The sequence below is a fragment of the Pristis pectinata genome, chromosome 1, assembly GCF_009764475.1.
Source record: "Pristis pectinata isolate sPriPec2 chromosome 1, sPriPec2.1.pri, whole genome shotgun sequence".
In the NCBI taxonomy this organism is placed as follows: Eukaryota; Metazoa; Chordata; class Chondrichthyes; order Rhinopristiformes; family Pristidae; genus Pristis; species Pristis pectinata.
Genome location: NC_067405.1, coordinates 5749251 through 5768069, shown reverse-complemented (window position 1 = coordinate 5768069; position 18819 = coordinate 5749251). Strand labels below are relative to the sequence as shown.

At 43.7% G+C, this 18819-nt stretch overlaps 1 protein-coding gene across 1 annotated transcript in view; it reads right to left on the bottom strand.

Moving 5' to 3' along the window:
- Positions 1-18819, bottom strand: part of cfap65 (cilia and flagella associated protein 65) — a 154146-nt gene that overhangs the window by 56404 nt on the left and 78923 nt on the right. The window contains exons 18-20 of the mRNA XM_052025041.1: positions 17794-17922; positions 14592-14768; positions 4592-4658 (exon numbers count right to left, since the gene is read on the bottom strand). Coding sequence (XP_051881001.1) covers positions 4592-4658; positions 14592-14768; positions 17794-17922 — 373 coding nt within the window. The remainder of the gene's footprint in view (positions 1-4591; positions 4659-14591; positions 14769-17793; positions 17923-18819) is intronic.

The window sequence follows — 18819 nt, the reverse complement described above, 5'->3', positions numbered from 1 at the left end:
TTCTTGATTGACTGTAAATCACTTTGGAATGTATAAATGCAATGTTTTTTCTTTTGAAAGTGTTACATTTCGGTAGGAAGAACAAGAAGAGCCAAGGTAAACTAAAAAGCATAATTCTAAAGGGAGTACATGAACAAAGAGATCTAGGGTATATGTGCACAGTTTGTTGAAAGTGGCAGGGATATTGGGAAAGTGGTTTAAAGGCATTGGGGATTCTGGGATTTATAAATAGAGGCATAGAACACAAGAGCAGGGAAGTCATGTCAGATCTTAATAAAAAGTAGTTCAGAACGGCTGGAATTTTGTGTCCAGTTCCGGAAGATAAGAAGATGTGCAAGGTTTAGAGAGGGTACAGAAGAGACACGCTAAAATAATTCCAGGAATGAAGGTGTTAGTTTTGTGGACAGATTAGGGAACCTGAGGCTGTTCTTGGAACAGAGAAGGTTGTGAGAGGATGCGATGGATGTACTTAAAAGCGTGAAAGGTAGAGACGGAGTAGATAGATGGAAACTGATCCTATAAATGGAAAGGTCAAGAACATGAAGATAACAGTGACTAGCAAAAGAATCAAAAGTGGCATTAGGAAGACCGGGAGTGGTTAGGGTCTGAAATGCACTGTCAGGGAGTGCTCAAGAGAGACTGGGAATGGAAGGGAAAGAATCTGCAGGACAAAAGGGGAAGGGCGGGGAAGTGGGATGAGCTGGATCGCTCTTACATTGAATTGGTGTGGACCCAACAAGTCAAATGATCTCCGTCCTGCTCTACACATTCTGAGGGACAAAACCTCAGTATGTGGGTCTTGTCTGCTTGCACAGGTGGACGTTAAAGGGCTCAGTGCACTGTTCGAAGAAGGACAGGCATTTTCCTGTAACCATTTGCCAATATTCCTCCTACAGTAAATACCACCAAAAAATAACAGAAGCCAGACGTGGGCTGTTGTTGGCATGCAACGGCTGTGGCATTACAAACAAAACATTGCATCCCAAAACTGACTCACTGTACTCTGAGTCGTTCTGACGATGCAATCACATATGCAACATAGTGTAACTATTTATCTGCTCTCACAAAGAAAGACTTCCATTTACGAAGCACCGTTCATCATCTCAAGATGGCCATAGCACTCTGCAGCCAGTGAAGTACTTTGGATGTGTAATCCTCTGGTGCAGTGCATGAAATGTGACAGACAATTGTACACAGCCAGGCCCTGAAAGCCCTCGCAACACTGAAACCTCCAGAAGCCAAACGCAGTCCTGACCACCTCCAGTAGACACAATCTCAACCACTAAGCCCACCTGAATGCTCCATTTCAAATCTCAGGATCCCCCTGATGTGGGTTGAGGGAGAATTATTGGCCAGGATGCAGGGGAGAATTCCCCTGCTCTTTATTTTAAAGAAAGCAGACAGGGCCACGGTTTAACATCTGAATGACAGCCCTTCCAACACTGCAGCAATGTGTCTGCTGCACTGGGTGTCATCCTGCATTATGACTTTGTCTATTCAATAGTCCTTGAAATGCACAACCTTCTGGTTCAAAAGATGAAAGGTGCTGTCCAAGCCTTGGATAGTAACTTGGCTATATTGGTTTAACACTTGCTTATAGAAAATCTGATTTGGTAACCTTTGTGATCTTTGGCTACCAGTTTCCACAGTGCAGGATGAATGCAGTCACACCAATGCTAGCTGACTAAGATTAGAAGTGTTCAAGACTATTCATTGATTAGGATTTCCAGAAGCCAATGAATCAATGACTGGAGGCAGGGCTATATTAGGGAAGTGATGTCATTTGAAAGGATAAGCTCTTGAGATACCATACTTTCAAAACCACTGAATGTGTGCTGAGACTTGGCAATAGCCTAAATACCTCTTTTTTTCAACTAGTAAGAACAGGATGGATAGAATGGCTTCCTTCTCCTCTGTGAAATTCCATTATTGTAATTCATAATACAGCATTCTGACGTCACTATGTGCACACATTCTGATTCTCTGCGACTCTAACAACATGTGCACATAGAAACACCTTTAACATTGTAAAAGGACTAAAGCCCTAAAGGAGAATTGCTGACCCTCGCCGCATCAGGAGATTCCGAGGTAGGTTATTTGGTACATTTGATAGTCTAATAGAGAGATACAAATTAATCCTCAAGTGTTGTGGAGCAATCAGAGGTTATAGAGATTGGAGAAGGAAAAGCCATAGAAGGATTTCAAAACCAGGGTGACAACTTTAAAATCAAAGTGTTGGAGGACAGAGAATCAATGCTGATCATCGTGTGGAAAAAGGATGGGTAAATGGAACAGTGCAAGTTAACATACAGCGGTGGAGTTTTGGATGAACAAGTTTGTGAAGCTCATGCTTAAATATGTGCATTGACCAAAATATCCTGAGCACTTTGGCCAAGGACAGAATCCAAAGAAGATATCACAGCTAACTGAGAGGTCATGCTATTTACAAATCAAAGAGGCACAGTGGTAGAGCTGATGGAGCTGCTGCCTCAAGCTCCAGTGATCTGGCTTCCATCCTGATCTCCAGAGGTGTCTGTGTGGGGTTTGCACCTCCTCCCTTTTGCAACATGGGTTTCCCCTGGGTGCTCCCGTTTCCTCCCACATCCCAAAGATGTGCAGTTGGTAGGTTAATTGGCCATTGTAAATTGCCCCTAGTGTGTAGGTGAGTGGTAGAATTATGTTACAAACTATGTCATTGGTAGGACCACACTTGTGCATTGTGTGCACTTCCAGTCACCCATCTATAGGAAGGGTGTCATTAAGCTGGAAAGGGTGCAGAAAAGATTCACATGGATGTTGCTAAGAATGAAGGGCTTGGGTCTTAAGGAGAGGCTGGGACTTTATTTCCCTGGAGTGTGGAAGGTTGAGGGATGACCTTATAGAGGGATATAATATCATGGGGTAGTAGGTAAGGTGGCAGGTGTGTTTCCCAGGGTTTGGGAGTCAAAAACTACAGGGCATAGGTTTAAGGTGAGAGAGGAAAGATTTAAAAAGGAACCCGAGGGATAACTTTTTCCACACAGAGGATGGTGGGTATATGGAACAAGCTGTCAGAGGAAGCTGTAGAGGCAGGTACAATTACAATGTATAAAAGATATTTAGACAGGTGGATAGAAATGGCCCAGAAGGATTTGGGCCAAATGCAGGCAAATGGCATTAGCTCAGATAGACATCTTGGTCGGCATGGACAAATAGGGCTGAAGGGCCTGTTTCTGTGCTGTGTAATTCTATAATTCTATAATATCTTTATTAGTCACATGTACATCGAAACACATGGTGAAATGCATCTTTTTGCACAGAGTGTTCTGGGGGCAGCCCACAAGTGTCGCCACACTTCCAGCACCAACATAGAATGCCCACAACTTCTTAACCCGTACGTCTTTGGAAAGTGGGAGGAAACCGGAGCACCCAGAGGAAAGCCACGCAGACACAGGGAGAATGTACAAACTCCTTACAAGACAGTGGCCGGAATTGAACCCGGGTCGCTGGCGCTGTAATAGCGTTACACTAACCGCTACACTATCCAGGAGGAGTTGATGGGAATATAGGGAGAATTAAATGAGACCAGTGTAAATAAATGCTTGATGGTTGGTACAGACTCGGTGGGCCAAAAGGCCTGTACTGACTCTATGGAATGCAAGGGAGGGGCAGGTTAGCTCATTATCTTGGAACCGCAGGCTCTAATGTAACAGCAGCTTTTCTTCCCCTGATGACCACACTGTTCTAGACGGGGAAGAAGAAAGGCAAATGTTTACTTTTAGTGTCACAAGTCAGCACAGCTCATCCGGAATCCTCTCTGATACTTTATACGTTATATAATTAATGGGCATTTATGTTCTATTTAATGGTCAGAGGGATTTTCTTTTGCATTCTCCAGCAAGTAGTTATTAGGTTAAAGAAATGAAAGCATAGCCCATTGATGGTATTTTTATGCAGCACCCTCCATGGGAATTTCCCAGACCAATGCTATTCCGGTGCACCTGCTCCAGGGTTTTTCAAGGAAATAGCAAGGTACAGAGCTTGGCAGAGATAACTTTCACTGGTATGTTTTTTAATCAAATAAAATCCACTTTAAGGAAAATATTTATCAACCCTTACTGCATCACACACGGTCACTCCCCGGCTGCATTGAACACAACCTGTATTTGATGCAAACTTAGAATACTCACTACCTTGTGAAACTGTTTCCATTTGTCGATTTGCAGGAGAGTCACTCCTCATCAGAGAAGTAAGGAATTTGCATTTATGTATTGCCTTTCACAATTTCAGCAGATCCCATAAAACTTTACAGTCAATTACATGATTTTGACGTATCATCACATTGCAATTTAAGATGTAGAACGAGTGGTTATCAGTGTTAAGGGTTTCAAATGAGCGACAATTGTTTTCACATAGACCGAATCATAGAACAGTATTTGTAAAATACTTCCCCAAATTAGTTCTTCCTAAAGTCTATCGGCCCACATGATGCAAGCTGGCACCGGAGCGTGGTGACTCGTTGCAAGCTGCTTGCCGCAGATCCACTCATTGCAACCCATCTCGTCCAACGTGAAACAAATAACTCGCTGGTGAGGCAAAAACTGATCCTTACCAGAATTTCACGACCATGGGAAAGCTTCAGGAGAACAGGAATGCGATCGGTTCCCATAAATTCATGTCTGAGGGGAGAAAGGTTAAATTATAGACATCAATCCTTTGTGTGGACAGCCCCCTTTGCAAACAGCATCAATTTGCTCATGCCAAAAAAGTTCATGACCAAGTGTTATGAGAACATAGAATATTACAAATAAGCACAATAAAAGTTAGAAATAAAAGGAATCAATGCTATTGAGGAAACTTAAATATATCCTACAGTTTGAAAATGCAAGAGAGTTCTTGAACCAACCAGCACAACCCTAATCACTACAGTTTAGCAACACTGTGACCACTTTGATCATTTTGCACTAAAATGGACGTTGTTTTTTTTTGTTCTAATTGTGTTCTTTCCTGTAAAAATTCTGTATAATTTATGTTTTTCTTGTGAATCACATGCTTATCTGATGCTATGTGCCTGCGATGCTGCTGCAAGTAAGTTTTTCATTGTACCTGTGCACACATGGACTTGTGCATGTGACAACAAACTCCACTTTGACTTTGAGAGAAGGATAATGGCATTACAGGTGGGATGCATTTTGTTTTGCGACAGATGAGTAAAAGTTGAGAGAGGCCTGCGTTTATATTGCATCTCTCCTGACCTCAGAACAGTCCAAACTGTTTCATAACGAAAAAAAATTGTTTAGATGGAGTTATTGATATAAGATAGGATACACAGCAGTGAATCTGTGCACAGCAAGCTTCCAAAAACCCCAAAGTGATTACTAAATAGATTATCCATTTTTCCATATTTCCTTATGACATAACAGGAGGCTAGTTCAATCTATCAAATCAATGACAGCTCATTAGAGCGACTGCTTCTGCGTCACCACTCAACCAGGTTTTCTATCTCACTCCTCACTCAAGCAGCTTTGATCCCCTGGCTATTTAGTAATGGTAGTGTGAGGGATATGTCACGCGAGTTTACAGATGGTGGTGGTATCCACTGCTGCTGATGGCTCAGAGTGCCTCAGAGAAATCCCTATTTTCAACTGGCAGACTCTTCTGATCCTACGCCCTTTAGTACAATAGTAGCACCACACAAGATAATTGAGGATGTCAGCCTCATCTGTGCCAGTTCTCCATAGCCTGTGTATATAGCCACAGTGGAGAGCATCCTGACTGGTTGCATCACAGCCTAGTAGGATGTGCAGGATCGAAAGAGGCTCCAATGTTCAGGATCAAAAGAGGCTGCAGAGGGCCAGCTCCATCACAGGCACAGCCCTCCCCATGATTGAGGACATCTTCAAGAGGAGGCACCTCAAGAAGGCGGCATCCGTCATTAAGGACCCTCGCCATCCGGGACATGCCCCCTTCTCATTACTACCATCAGGGAGGAGGTACAGGAGCCTGAAGACCCACAATCAACGATTCAGGAACGGCTTCCGTTCAGATTTCTTCTGTCCATGAACCCATGAACACTACCTCATCATTCCTCTTTTGCACTATTTATTTATTTTTGCAATTTACAGTAATTTTATGTCTTTATGTCTTGCACTGTACTACTGCTGCAAAACAACAAATTTCGTATCATATGTCAGTGATAATAAACCTGATTCTGATTCTGTGATGAAGTCTGCAGCTGGTTGGTCCTGGCAATACCTAAGCTGGGCACTGGTGAGCAGCCTGTTTTAAGTACACAAGAACACAGGAACAGGAGTAGGCCTTCAGGTCCCTCAAGCCTGCTCCGCCATTCAATATGATAATGGCTGATCTATGCTGGCTTCAGCTCCTCTCCATATCCCTCAATTCCTCGATCTATCAAATATTTATCCACCTCCACTTTAAATACATCGAATGATCCAGCTTCCACCACCTGCTGGGGGCAGAGAATTACAGAGATTCACCACCCTCTGCAAGAAGAAATTTCTACGTACCTCAGTTTTAAATGACCAGCCCCTTACCTTATAATTACATCCCCTTGTTCTAGACTCTCCCACTCATGAAAGCATCCCAACATCTACCCTGTTAAGCCTGTTTAGGATATTATATGTTTGAATGAGATCACACTTCATTCTTCTAAACTAAGGGATACAGGCCCAAACTAGTTAGTGTCTCTTGGCAGGACATCCCTCTCATCCCAAGAATTAGCCTGGTGAATCTCCTTTGTGCTGCCTCCAATGCTACAGTATCTTTTTTAGGTAAGGAGTAATTGGTAATTGGTTTATTATTGTCACATGTACCGAAATACCTTGCAAAACTTTGTTTTGCATGCCATCCATACAGATCATTTCCAAAACAGAAGTCTATCAAGGTAGTACAAAGGGAAAGACAATTTAAAAAATGCAGAATATAGTGTTAATTACCGTTACAGAGAAAGTGCAGTGCAGGCAGACAATAAAATGAAAGGGCTACAACAAGGTAGATTGGGAGATCAAGAGTTCATCTTCATTGTATGAGAGGTCCATTCAAGAGTCTTATAACAGCAGAGTAGAAGCTGTCCTTGAGACTGGAGGTGTGTGTTTTCAAGCTTGTACATCTTCTGACCAATGAAAGGATCAAAACTGTCCACAGTGCTTCCAAATGAGTTCAGAGAATATGCTTCATGTTAACTGACTGCATTACCACAATCCAACCAGTGCAGAATGTTGGAAAGTTTCTCAGTGCTTATTCGGCTTGGGCCTTCACAAACATTGCCACACTAGCTTGAAGAGTTGTCTGTAGCTAAGTGAGAAAAATCTTAGTTATTGTGATCAATCTGAATTAGGCTCCATTAATGAGACAAGGCAATAATCAATACTGTTGCCTGTAATTCTCTGTTGACTTGCTTCTCCTCAAAACCTCTCTAACCAAGCTGTCGGTTGCCTCTCCTAACATGTGGCTCAGTATTGACTGTGCCTTTGTAGATTGCTTTGTGATATTTTACTACATCAAATGCTGGCCTTGCCAAATGCCCCTGTTTAAGAAAGGTGGGAAAGATAGACAAATAGGCCAGGTAGCCTCTTTGAGGCTTTTGAAAATTTGAGCATTTTCCCAATTTTCATTGGGAAAATGCTCAAATACACTGCTAAAGATGTAGGAGCAGGAACTTTTAAAAATAATAATACAATCAAGCATGTGTTATGAATCAGGTTGCTATTTGGTGAATGTCCCTTTAAGACATAGTACAGTAGAGTAGTGGTGTGTGTGTGGTGTCATCACGACAGCAAGATTACAAAGTGCTGATGTTTTTGCTCAGTGAGTCAAAGGAGAGAGAAAGAGAGAGAGAGAGAGAGAGAGAGAGAGAGAGAGAGAGAGAGAGAGAGAGAGAGAGAGAGAGACCGACTGCTGGTCTCTGTATCGATGGATGAAGAACAATGACTGTGTCTGTCACTACAATCCATGTGGACGGCCACGTCTCAAATGCCTTTCGGTGTGGCAGATACTTCGGAACAAAGCAGTGGAGATCATCTGTGATTGAGGTGTCATTTGGGTTCCATCGTGGAACATTTGGATTTTGTAAATTCTGTCTATATTCTCTCTACATTTTCTCTTCAGTCAATGGTGGCTTTGCAAAAGCCTTTGCTCACGTTTGACCTTATGACTTTCTAAACTGAACTTTGAGAACTATTCCTGGACTTGGAGTTTGGGAATTTGTCACACACACACTTTGAGTTTAGTTTTGGGGACTATATTTGATATCTAACATATTTACTTTTCTTATTATCATAAGTAGTTATTAATAAAATAGTTTTTAACACTTATACATGACTTGGTGTGTTTCTATTGTTGCTGGTACGTAACACATGCTATTTATCAAAGAGAAAGCAGCAGCAGGAGATTGATCTTCCTAGACGGAGCACTGGATTGTAGAGTTTACCACAGGTAGATTATTTTAGGAAGTATTTGATCTAAAGCAAAACCGATTACCACCTCCTGCATGGCTATACTGGTATATAAGTAGAGGAATCAAGAACAAACTGCACTGTAATAGCTTTCACAGGCTATTGTTCACATACAAGCTATGCTCCACATGAATTAACTACCAAACACATTATTTGATGTACTTCAATACAGTTTGTGGGAGTTTGATGTGTGCAAATTGGCTGCAGCCTTTCTTAATTGTGATAACAATACAACAAAGGTATTGGACAAAAATTGGAAGATTCTGAGGTCATGAGTAACACTAGAAATAATCACTGAGCTTTCTTTTTAATATCTAATTTGCTCACAAGACCTGGTAGATGTCAAAGGCTCAAAGTGATTTCAAACCACCAAAGGTTTGTCATGAGCTAACAATCTGTCAGGCCATTTCACTTTTGAAATATGATAGGCTATCAGTGCTAAGGAGCTCGCCATGAGCCAATGCTCTCATGTTTTAAGTATCATACGTGAACGTCAAACCAAACTACAATGGGTTGTGATCATTAATTTGATATGTAACCAGATAACCATCTCAGGTTAGACAAGACTCCAAGCTGTGCAGCTAGAACATGAACAGAGTTTAAAATTTTTAACTTTCCTTTTTGTCAAATTATGTTTAACTTTTGATATATTTTACCCAGTGTTACAACTTTTGCATGGCAATTAATAATTTTGAGAAATATTTGTAACTATCTCTGTGAACAGTGCAGATTTTCTCCACAACAGAGATATGAAAAAAAAAGCTGTCCAAGAAAAAAAGTGGAGCTAAAACTTTGATTGATTTAGTGCTATTTACAACCACAGGATGTCCTGGATTCCTTCATAGTCAATAAACTAATGTGTGCTCTCTCTATGTAATATGGGCAGGCACGGTAGTGTAGCGGTTAGCGTAATGCTTTACAGTGCCAGCGACCCAGGTTCAGTTCCGGTCACTGTCTGTAAGGAGTTTGTACGTTCTCCCGGTGTCTGCGTGGGTTTCCTCTAGGTGCTCTGGTTTCCTCCCATATTCCAAAAGATGTACAGGTTAGGAAGTTGTGGGCATGCTATGTTGGCGCCAGAAGCATGGCGACACTTGTGGGCTGCCCCCAGAACTAAGCAAAAGATGCATTTCACTGTGTGTTTCAATGTACATGTGACTAATAAAGATATCTTATCTTATCTTATCTTAACTATTGTATAACATTTCTACAGTGAAAGCTCTTGGTCTCATTTGAAGTATGATTGTTGAGTTTGTATAATAATAAACTTCTGCTGCTCTTATGTGGAGGCACTATTGAAGATTGAATACTTGTTTTACTTCAAACACAGGTTCAAGGACTGAGATGTACTCCAACCTCTATTTAGTTGGAGCGGGCAGCGGAGTGAGAGGGAGCAGAGTGTTCTGGGCTTTGGCTGAACGGGCTTAGGCGTAAAGGGGTGAGGAAAGGTAGGTGACTTGAGGAAAGGAAAGGGTATGAGTGCGGTTTCCTGTACTCAGTGTCAGATGTGGGAGTTCCCGGAGTCTCCCTGCCTCCGGGAAGGCTACATCTGCGCCCGGTGTGTCGAGCTGTAGCTCCTGAGGGACCGTGTTAGGAAACTGAAGATGCAGCTCGATGACCTTCGTCTGTTCAGGGAGAGTGAGGAGGTGATAGAGAGGAGTTATAGGCAGGTGGTCACACCGGGACCATTGGAATCAGGCAATTGGGTCACAGTCAGGAGGGGGAAGGGGAAGAGTCAGGTACTAGAGAGTACCCCTGTGGCTGTACCCCATGGCAATAAGTACTCCTGTTTGAGTAACACTGGGGGAGACAGCCTACCTGGGGGAAGCAACAGTGGCAGTGTCTCTGGCACAGAGCCCAGCCCTGTGGCTCAGATGGGTAGGGAAGGAGTGAGGAGGGCACTAGTGACAGGGGACTCTATAGTTAGGTGGGCAGACAAGTGATTCTGTGGACGCAGGAAAGAAACTCGGAAGGTAGTTTGCCTCCCAGGTGCCAGGGTCCGGGATGATTCAGATCGCATCCAAGATATCCTGAAGGGGGAAGGAGAACAGCCAGAGGTCATGGTACATATTGGTACCAACGACATAGGTAGGGAAAGGAATGAGGTCCTGAAAAGAGACTATAGAGAACTAGGAAGGAAGTTGAGAAGCAGGACCTCAAAGGTAGTAATTTCCGGATTACTGTCTGTGCTAAGCGACAGTGGATATAGGAACAGAATGAGGAGGAGGTTAAATGCGTGGTTGAGGGATTGGAGTAAGGAGCAGGGATTCAGATTTCTGGATCATTGCGGCCTCTTTTGGGGCAGGTATGACCTGTTCAAAGAGGACGGGTCGCACTTGAATCCCAGGGGAACCAACATACTGGTGGGGAGGTTTGCTAAGGCTACTGGGGAGAGTTTAAACTATAATTGTTGGGGGGTGGGATCCGTACTGGAGAGACTGGGGAAGAGGTGTTTGGCTCTCAAATAGAGGAAGCTAGGAGTAAGTACCATAGGCAGGTGATAGAGAAGGGAAGTGTTCAGACAGGCTTGAGATGCGTCTATTTTAACGCAAGGAGTATTGTGACAAGGCGGATGAGCTTAGAGCTTGGATCAATACTTGGAGCTATGATGTGGTGGCCATTACAGAGACTTGGATGGCTCCGGGGCTGGAATAGTTGATTCAAGTGCCGGGTTTTAGATGTTTCAGGAAGGATAGGGAGGGAGGCAAAAGAGGTGGGGGAGTGGCACTGTTGATCAGAGATAGTGTCACGGCTGCAGAAAAGGTGGACATTGTGAAGGGATTGTCTACGGAGTCTCTGTGGGTGGAGGTTAGGAACAGGAAGGGGTCGATAACTTTACTGGGTGTTTTTTATAGGCCGCCCAATAGTGACAGGGTTATTGAGGAGCAGATAGGGAAGCAGATCCTAGAAAGGTGTGAGAATAACAGAGTTGTTGTGATGGGGGATTTTAATTTCCCAAACATCAGTTGGCATCTCCAGACAGTGAGGGGCTTAGATGGGGTGGAGTTTGTTAGGTGTGTTCAGGAAGGGTTCTTGACACAGTATGTAGACAGACCTACAAGAGGAGAGGCTGTGCTTGATTTGATATTGGGAAATGAACTTGGTCAGGTGTCAGATCTCTCAGTGGGTAAACATTTTGGTGATAGTGATCATAATTCTATCTCCTTTACGTTAGCACTGGAGAGAGATAGGAACAGACAGACTAGAAAGGCGTTTACTTGGAATTATGAGGCTCTCAGGCAGGCAATTGGAAGATTAAATTGGGAACAGATGTTCTCTGGGAAAAATACAGAGGATATGTGGCAAATATTTAAGGGGGTATTTGTGTGGAGTTCTGCATAGACATGTTCCGATGAGACAGGGGAGTCACGAGAGGATACAGGAACCGTGGTGTATGAAGGTTATAATAAATCTAGTCAATAGGAAAAGAAAAGCATACAAAAGGTACAGAGAGCTAGGTAATGTTAGAGATCTGGAAGAGTACAAGGCTAAAAGGAAGGAACTTAAGAAAGAGATTAGGAGAGCCAGAAGGGGACATGAGAAGGCCTTGGCAGGCAGGATTAAGGAAAACCCCAAGGCGTTCTACAAGTATGTGAAGAGTAAGTAGATGAAATGCGAAAGGATAGGGCCTATCAAGTTCGGCAGTGGGAAAGTGTGTATGGATCCGGAAGAAATAGCGGAGGTACTTAATGAATACTTTACATCAGTATTCACCATAGGTACATGGAGCTGAATAAAATGGGTAAGCCTAGTGATTTCTAGGGTAGGGACATGTTCAGCACAGCTTTATGGGCTGAAGGGCCTGAATTGTGCTGTAGTTTTTCTATGTTTCTATGTTAATATTCTTTATTCTGCAATCAGGTACTGAATTATAAAACTCATATTCAGGACTAGAATTCCCTAAAAGTTCCAACGTATTATCTTTTATAGATTTGATTACATTAGGTAAATGTCATTTCCTTCTCTGAGCATATGCTGTTTACCTTGAAATTAGAAATTGTTGTAGATATGCTTGATGCCTGAAGCTGATTGTGGCACCCTGAATTTTCAGCTTTTTTTTAAATTCAATTTTGGGATCTGGGCATCACTGGCCAGCATTTCTGATTGCCCTTGAGAAGGTTGACAACCACAACCATCCTCCTTAGTGAGAGACGTGACTCCAACCATTCAAGTGTCTTCCCTCTGATAACCATTGACTTCAGTTTTACCAGGACTCCTTGATGTCATACTCAAGTAACAGAGGAATCAAGAGTGAACTGCAATGTAACAGCTTTCACAGGCTATGATTGAGTGGTAACTGGCAGGATTAGAATTGTCCTGCTATTTGTGAATGGGGTATAAATTGAAATTTAAATTGGTGTAAATTTGTTTATTATTGTCACATGTACCAAGGTACTGTGAAAAACTTTGTTTTGCATGCCATCCAACAGATCATTTCACCACATTAGTGCATTGAGGCAGTACAGGAGAAAAGCAATAACAGAATGCAGAATACAGTGTTACAGTTACAGAGAAAGTGCAGTGCAGGCAGACAATAAGGTGCAAGGCCATGACAAGGTAGATTATGATCGAGGAAGATATAACTGAGTAATTTTCCACATTGCCAGGCAGATGCGATGTTTTAACTGTACTGGAACAACTTGACTAGAAGCACAACTACTTCCAGAGAGCTGATCTTCAGTACTACTGTTGGGACCTTGTCCCAAAGCATTTGTAGAGCCCAGTGCTCTCAGTCATTTCTTGATATGACATAGAATGAATCGAGTTGGCATCTGTGACGGTGGGGATCTCAGGAGAAAGGCACTTCTGGCTGAACATCGTTGCAATTATTTCAGTCTTTAGCATTCAAATGGTATTCTGGTAATGACAGTCATGATAGATCAGCAGTTCCCTGCAGAACTGAATTACCATCTCCTCCAGTATAATCAAAACATTACCACCCATTAGTAACGATTACCCTCTTTTGGACTTATTTACTATATTTCAATTATATTCATTATACTGGAGACACAAGAGACTGCAAATGCTGGAATCTGGACCAACAATCTGCTGGAGGAACTTAGCAGGTCGAGCAGCATCTGTGGGAGAAAAGGAATTGTCGACGTTTCAGGTCAAAACCCTGCATCAGGACTGAGAGTGGAGAGGGGAGGTGGCCAGTGTAAAGAGGAGAAAGGAGCGGTGAGAAAGGATTCCGAGATTACAGGTAAACTGAGAAGGGTGTGAGATGACAGGCAGGACATGCTAGGTAGGGGAGGGCAGCTGAGGTGGAGTTGGGAGACAGTGCCAGGTGGATGAGAGATGGAGACAAAGAAAGAAAAAAAGTATTGAGAGGCAGATGGAGCAAGGTTGGGTGAGGGGACTGTGAGGGCTGGAGACAGCTGCTGGGGGGATATAAGCAGGAACACAAAGGGCTACCTCAGTGCTGGACCTGGAAAAGTAAAGGAGCTGAGAATGAGAACAATTAGGGGAGAGGTGTACGGCAGCTGGAACTAGAACTGGTGTAGCGGTTAGCGTAACGCTATTACAGCACCAGAGACCTGGGTTCAGTTCCTGCTGCTGACTGTAAGGAGTCTGTACGTTCTCCCCGTGTCTGCGTGGGTTTCCTCCGGGTGCTCCGGTTTCCTCCCACATTCCAAAGACGTACAGGTTAGGAAGTTGTGGGCATGGTATGTTGGCACCGGAAGCGTGGTGACACTTGCGGGCTGCCCCCAGAATGTTCTCAGTAACGCAAAAAGATGCATTTCACTGTGTGTTTCGATGTACATGTGACTAGTAAATAAATATCTTATAAAAGATGGGGGAGGCGGAGGAGGGTGAACTGTGTAGTGGGTGGATAGAACCAGGAGTAGGGGGGAGTGGAATGGAGATGGGTGATGGGGGATTTGGGGGGAGGTGGGAAGATACTTAAAAAAGTATATTTGTTATACTGTCTGACAAATAGTTACAGAGCTGATCTTTCAGAGGTTGGAAGACTTGAATAGTATCATTTGATGTTGGGTACAATTATTTTATGCTTTAATGGTAGTAAAATATTCTACAAACTGGGATGGGTAGACCATGAAATTTGTACTGTGCTCCACAGACAAAAACCTAGATGTAGGCTCTCCACACCATCTCGAACCTCAAGAGCAAACTTGCCTGTAAGTGAGTTGAATAGCTTCTCGCTGCCCAGGATACAGACATCCAGATTTTGGCTCCACAGTAAAGAGCCGATTGTCCTCGATTCTCATCTCATGCAGCTCAGTGGGGTTGAATTCTCCCGTCTCTGCCCAGTATTCCAGATCCAGCTGTTGGTCCACTGGAAATAGGAATGCCCTTGGTGAGGTAATAGGAGAAAATCAAAGAGAAAAGTTATTGCCTTTCAGGCTTTAAGTTTAGTATATAGTCATAGTCATAGAGTCTAATAGCATGGAAGCAGGCCCTTCGGCCCAACTGGTCCATGCTGATTGTGCTTTGTCACATCCTCAAAGAATTGAATCTGGCTCATGAGGCACGACCTGCCCCTCACAAAGCCAGCTGACTGTCCATAATCAGCTTAAGCTTCTCCAAATGCCCATAGATCCTGTCTCGAGGAATCTTCTCCAGTAATTTGCCCACCACTGAAGTAAGACTCACTGGTCTGTAATTCCCAGGGCTATCTCTACTCCCTTTCTTAAACAAAGGAACAACATTTGCCACCCTCCAATCATCTGGCACTACTCCTGTGGCCAGTGAGGACACAAAGATCACCACCAAAGGCACAGCCATCTCTTCCCTCGCTTCCCGTAATAAACTTGGATATATCCCGTCCGGCCCCGGTGACTTATCAATCCTCGTGTTTTTCAAAAGTTCCAGCACATCCTCTTTCCTCACGTTGACATGTCTTAGTATATCAGTCTGTCGTACACCATCCTCACAAACGTCAAGGTCTCTCTCACCGGTGAATAGTGAAGCAAAGTATTCATAAAGGACCTCTCTTCCTACTCCAGGCACATGTTTCCTCTTTTATCCATGATCGGCCCTACCCTCACTCTTGTCATCCTCCTATTCTTCACATACGTGTCGAATGCCTTGGAGCTTTGCTTAATCCTACTCACCAAGGACTTCTCATGCCCCTTTCTAGCTCTCCTAAGTCCATTCTTAAGTTCCCTCCGGGCTACCTTGTAACTCTCCAGAGCCCTGTCTGATCCTTGCTTTCTAAAACTTAGATAAGCTTCTTTCTTCCTCTTGACAAGATATTCTACATCTCTTGTCAACCACGGTTCCTTCACTCTACCATCCTTACTCTGCCTCAATGGGACAAACTATGCAAGTATTCCTTAAACAACCTCCACATTTCTGCTGTGCACTTCCCCAAGAACATCTGTTCCCCATCTACGCTCCCAAGTTCCTGCCTAATAGCATCATAATTCCCCCTCCCCCAATTAAATACTTTCCCATATCGACTACTCCTATCCCTCTCCAAGGCTATGGTAAAGGTCAAGGAGTTATGGTCACTATCTCCAAAATGCTCTCCCACCAACACATCTGAAACCTGATCAGGCTCATTGCCTAGTACCAGGTCCAGTATGGCCTCTCTTCTAGTCGGCCTGTCCACATACTGTGTCAGGAATCCTTCCTGGACACACCTAACAAACTCTGCCCCATCTATCTCCTTTACACTAGGGAGGTGCCAATCAATATTAGGGAAGTTGAAATCACCCATGACAACAACCCTGTTATTTTTCCACGTCTCCAAAATCTGCCTCCCGATCTGCTCCTCAGCATCTCTGCTGCTATTGGGAGGTCTGCATAAAACTCCCAATAGAGTGATCGCTCCCTTCCTGTTTCTGACTTCCACCCACACTGACTCAGTAGACGACCTCACCAGGACGTCCTCCCTTTCTACAACTGTGACACTGTCCCTGATCAGCAAAGCCACTCCCCAACCTCTTTTACCTCCGTCCCTGTCCCTTTTGAAACATCTAAGCCCTGGAATATCCAGCAGCCATTCTCGCCCTTGTGACAGCCAAGTCTTTGTAGTGGCCACCACGTCATAGTTCCATGTATTTACCCATACTCTAAGTTCATCACCCTTGTTCCTGATACTTCTCGCATTAGACACTATTCAGCCCATCCAACTGACTGCAATTTTGCCCTTTCAACCGCCTATCCTTCCTCGCAGTCTTTCCACATGCTACATCTACTTGTACATTAAATGCACCAACTTCTGATCCATCACTCGGGTTCCCATCCCCCTGCCGAACTAGTTTAAACCCTAGTTTTACCTGAAAGAGCAGATAACATTTCAGTTTTATGAAAGATGGCATCTCCTCTTTGGAAGGACAAACTCCAAGGCAGAGTACAAAGTTAATGGCAGGATTCTGGGTAGTGTGGAGGAGCAGAGGGATCTAGGGGTCCATATCCACAGATCCCTTAAAGTTGCCTCACAGGTGGATAGGGTAGTTAAGAAAGCTTATGGGATGTTAGCTTTCATAAGTCAAGGGATCAAGTTTAAGAGCCGCAAGGTAATGATGCAGCTCTAGAAAACTCCGGTTAGACCACACTTAGAGTACTGTGTCCAGTTCTGGTCGCTTCATTATAGGAAGGATGTGGAAGCGTTGGAAAGGGTGCAGAGGAGATTTACCAGGATGCTGCCTGGATTAGAGAGTATGGATTATGAGGAAAGACTAAGGGAGCTCGGGCTTTACTCTTTGGAGAGAAGGAGGATGAGCGGAGACATGATAGAGGTGTACAAAATATTAAGAGGAATAGATAGAATGGACAGCCAGCGCCTCTTTCCCAGGGCACCAGTGCTCAATACAAGAGGGCATGGCTTTAAAGTAATGGGTGGGAAGTTCAAGGGAGATATCAAAGGGAGGTTTTTTACCCAGAGAGTGGTTGGGGCATGGAATGCGCTGCCTGGGGCGGTGGTGAAGGCAGGTACATTGGTCAAATTCAAGAGATTGTTAGATAAGCACATGGAGGAATTTAAGATATGTGGGAAGAAGGGGTTAGATAGTCTTAGGCGAGGTTTAAAGGTCGGCACAACATTGTGGGCCGAAGGGCCTGTATTGTGCTGTACTGTTTATGTTCTATGTTCTATCCATACAGCACTCCTTCAGTTAGAGCATTGTGATGCCAGTCTAGATTTTTCTGCTCTGGTTTATGAAGCAGGACACTTTAAACTATTTATTACTTTACCATTTCAACCACTTGTTCTTCAAGATTCTTTCTCCTTTCAAATAAATTAAAACTACACACTTTCTAACTTCTGTTATAACTGCACAGGAAAATTTGAACACAGTGTGTTGCATTTTTTTCTGAAATTCGAATACCAAGGTTAGGTTTCATCTCACTCCCTACTGGGTTTGTAACCTACCAGTCAACAGGCAAGATCTCCCTGTTCTCCAGCATTAGTAGAACAATAGAAGGATCTGAGCACACGGGTGCTGCTCCAAAGTTGAAATCCACCATTACTGGGGTTGACACGGGGGGGCATCGGGCTGTACTATAAGTAAAACACAAAATATTGTAGTTTGATTCTTAGATCTTAAAATAAGTAGATTTGTAATACGTAGCATTAATGGACAAATTTTTTAAAAATTTTATTTACAGCATGGTAACAGGCCCTTCCAGCCCAACGAGTCCACGCCCCCCATTTTAAATCCAAATTAACCCACCCGTACATCTTTGGAATGTGGGAGGAAACCAGAGCACCCGGAGGAAACCCACGCAGACACGGGAGAACATACAAACTCCTTACAGACAGCGAGTTCAGGTAATTGACCAGCAAGTTCAGGTAAAAGGAAATACTCTGCAAGTTGCAAGGCAGAGATGGTAGTGTAGCGGTTAGCAAGACCCTATTACAGTGCCAGCGACCCGGGTTCAATTCCGGCCGCTGTCTGTGAGGAGTTTGTGCCTTCTCCCCGTGTCTGCATGGGTTTCCTCCAGGTGCTCCGGTTTCCTCCCACATTCTAAAGACATATGGGTTAGGAAGTTGTGGGCATGCTATGTTGGCGCCAGAAGCGTGACGACACTTGCGGGCTGCCTCCAGAACACTCTACGCAAAAGGTGCATTTCACTGTGTGTTTCAATGTACGTGCGACTTATCTTATATCTTATCTTATGAAGAGATACTGTCTACAGATTTACACTGACACATTTTGCTTGACACGATTTGGTATGTCTTCTTTGATCCTCACCAATTTTTATAGATGCATGATAGAAAGCATCCTATCCGGATGCATCACGGCTTGGTATGGCAACTGCTCTGCCCAGGACTGCAAGAAGCTGCAGAGAGTTGTGGACACAGCCCAGCACAAGACAGAAACCAGCCTCCCCTCCATGGATTCTGTCTACACTTCTTGCTGCCTCAGTAAAGCAGCCCACATAATCAAAGACCCCA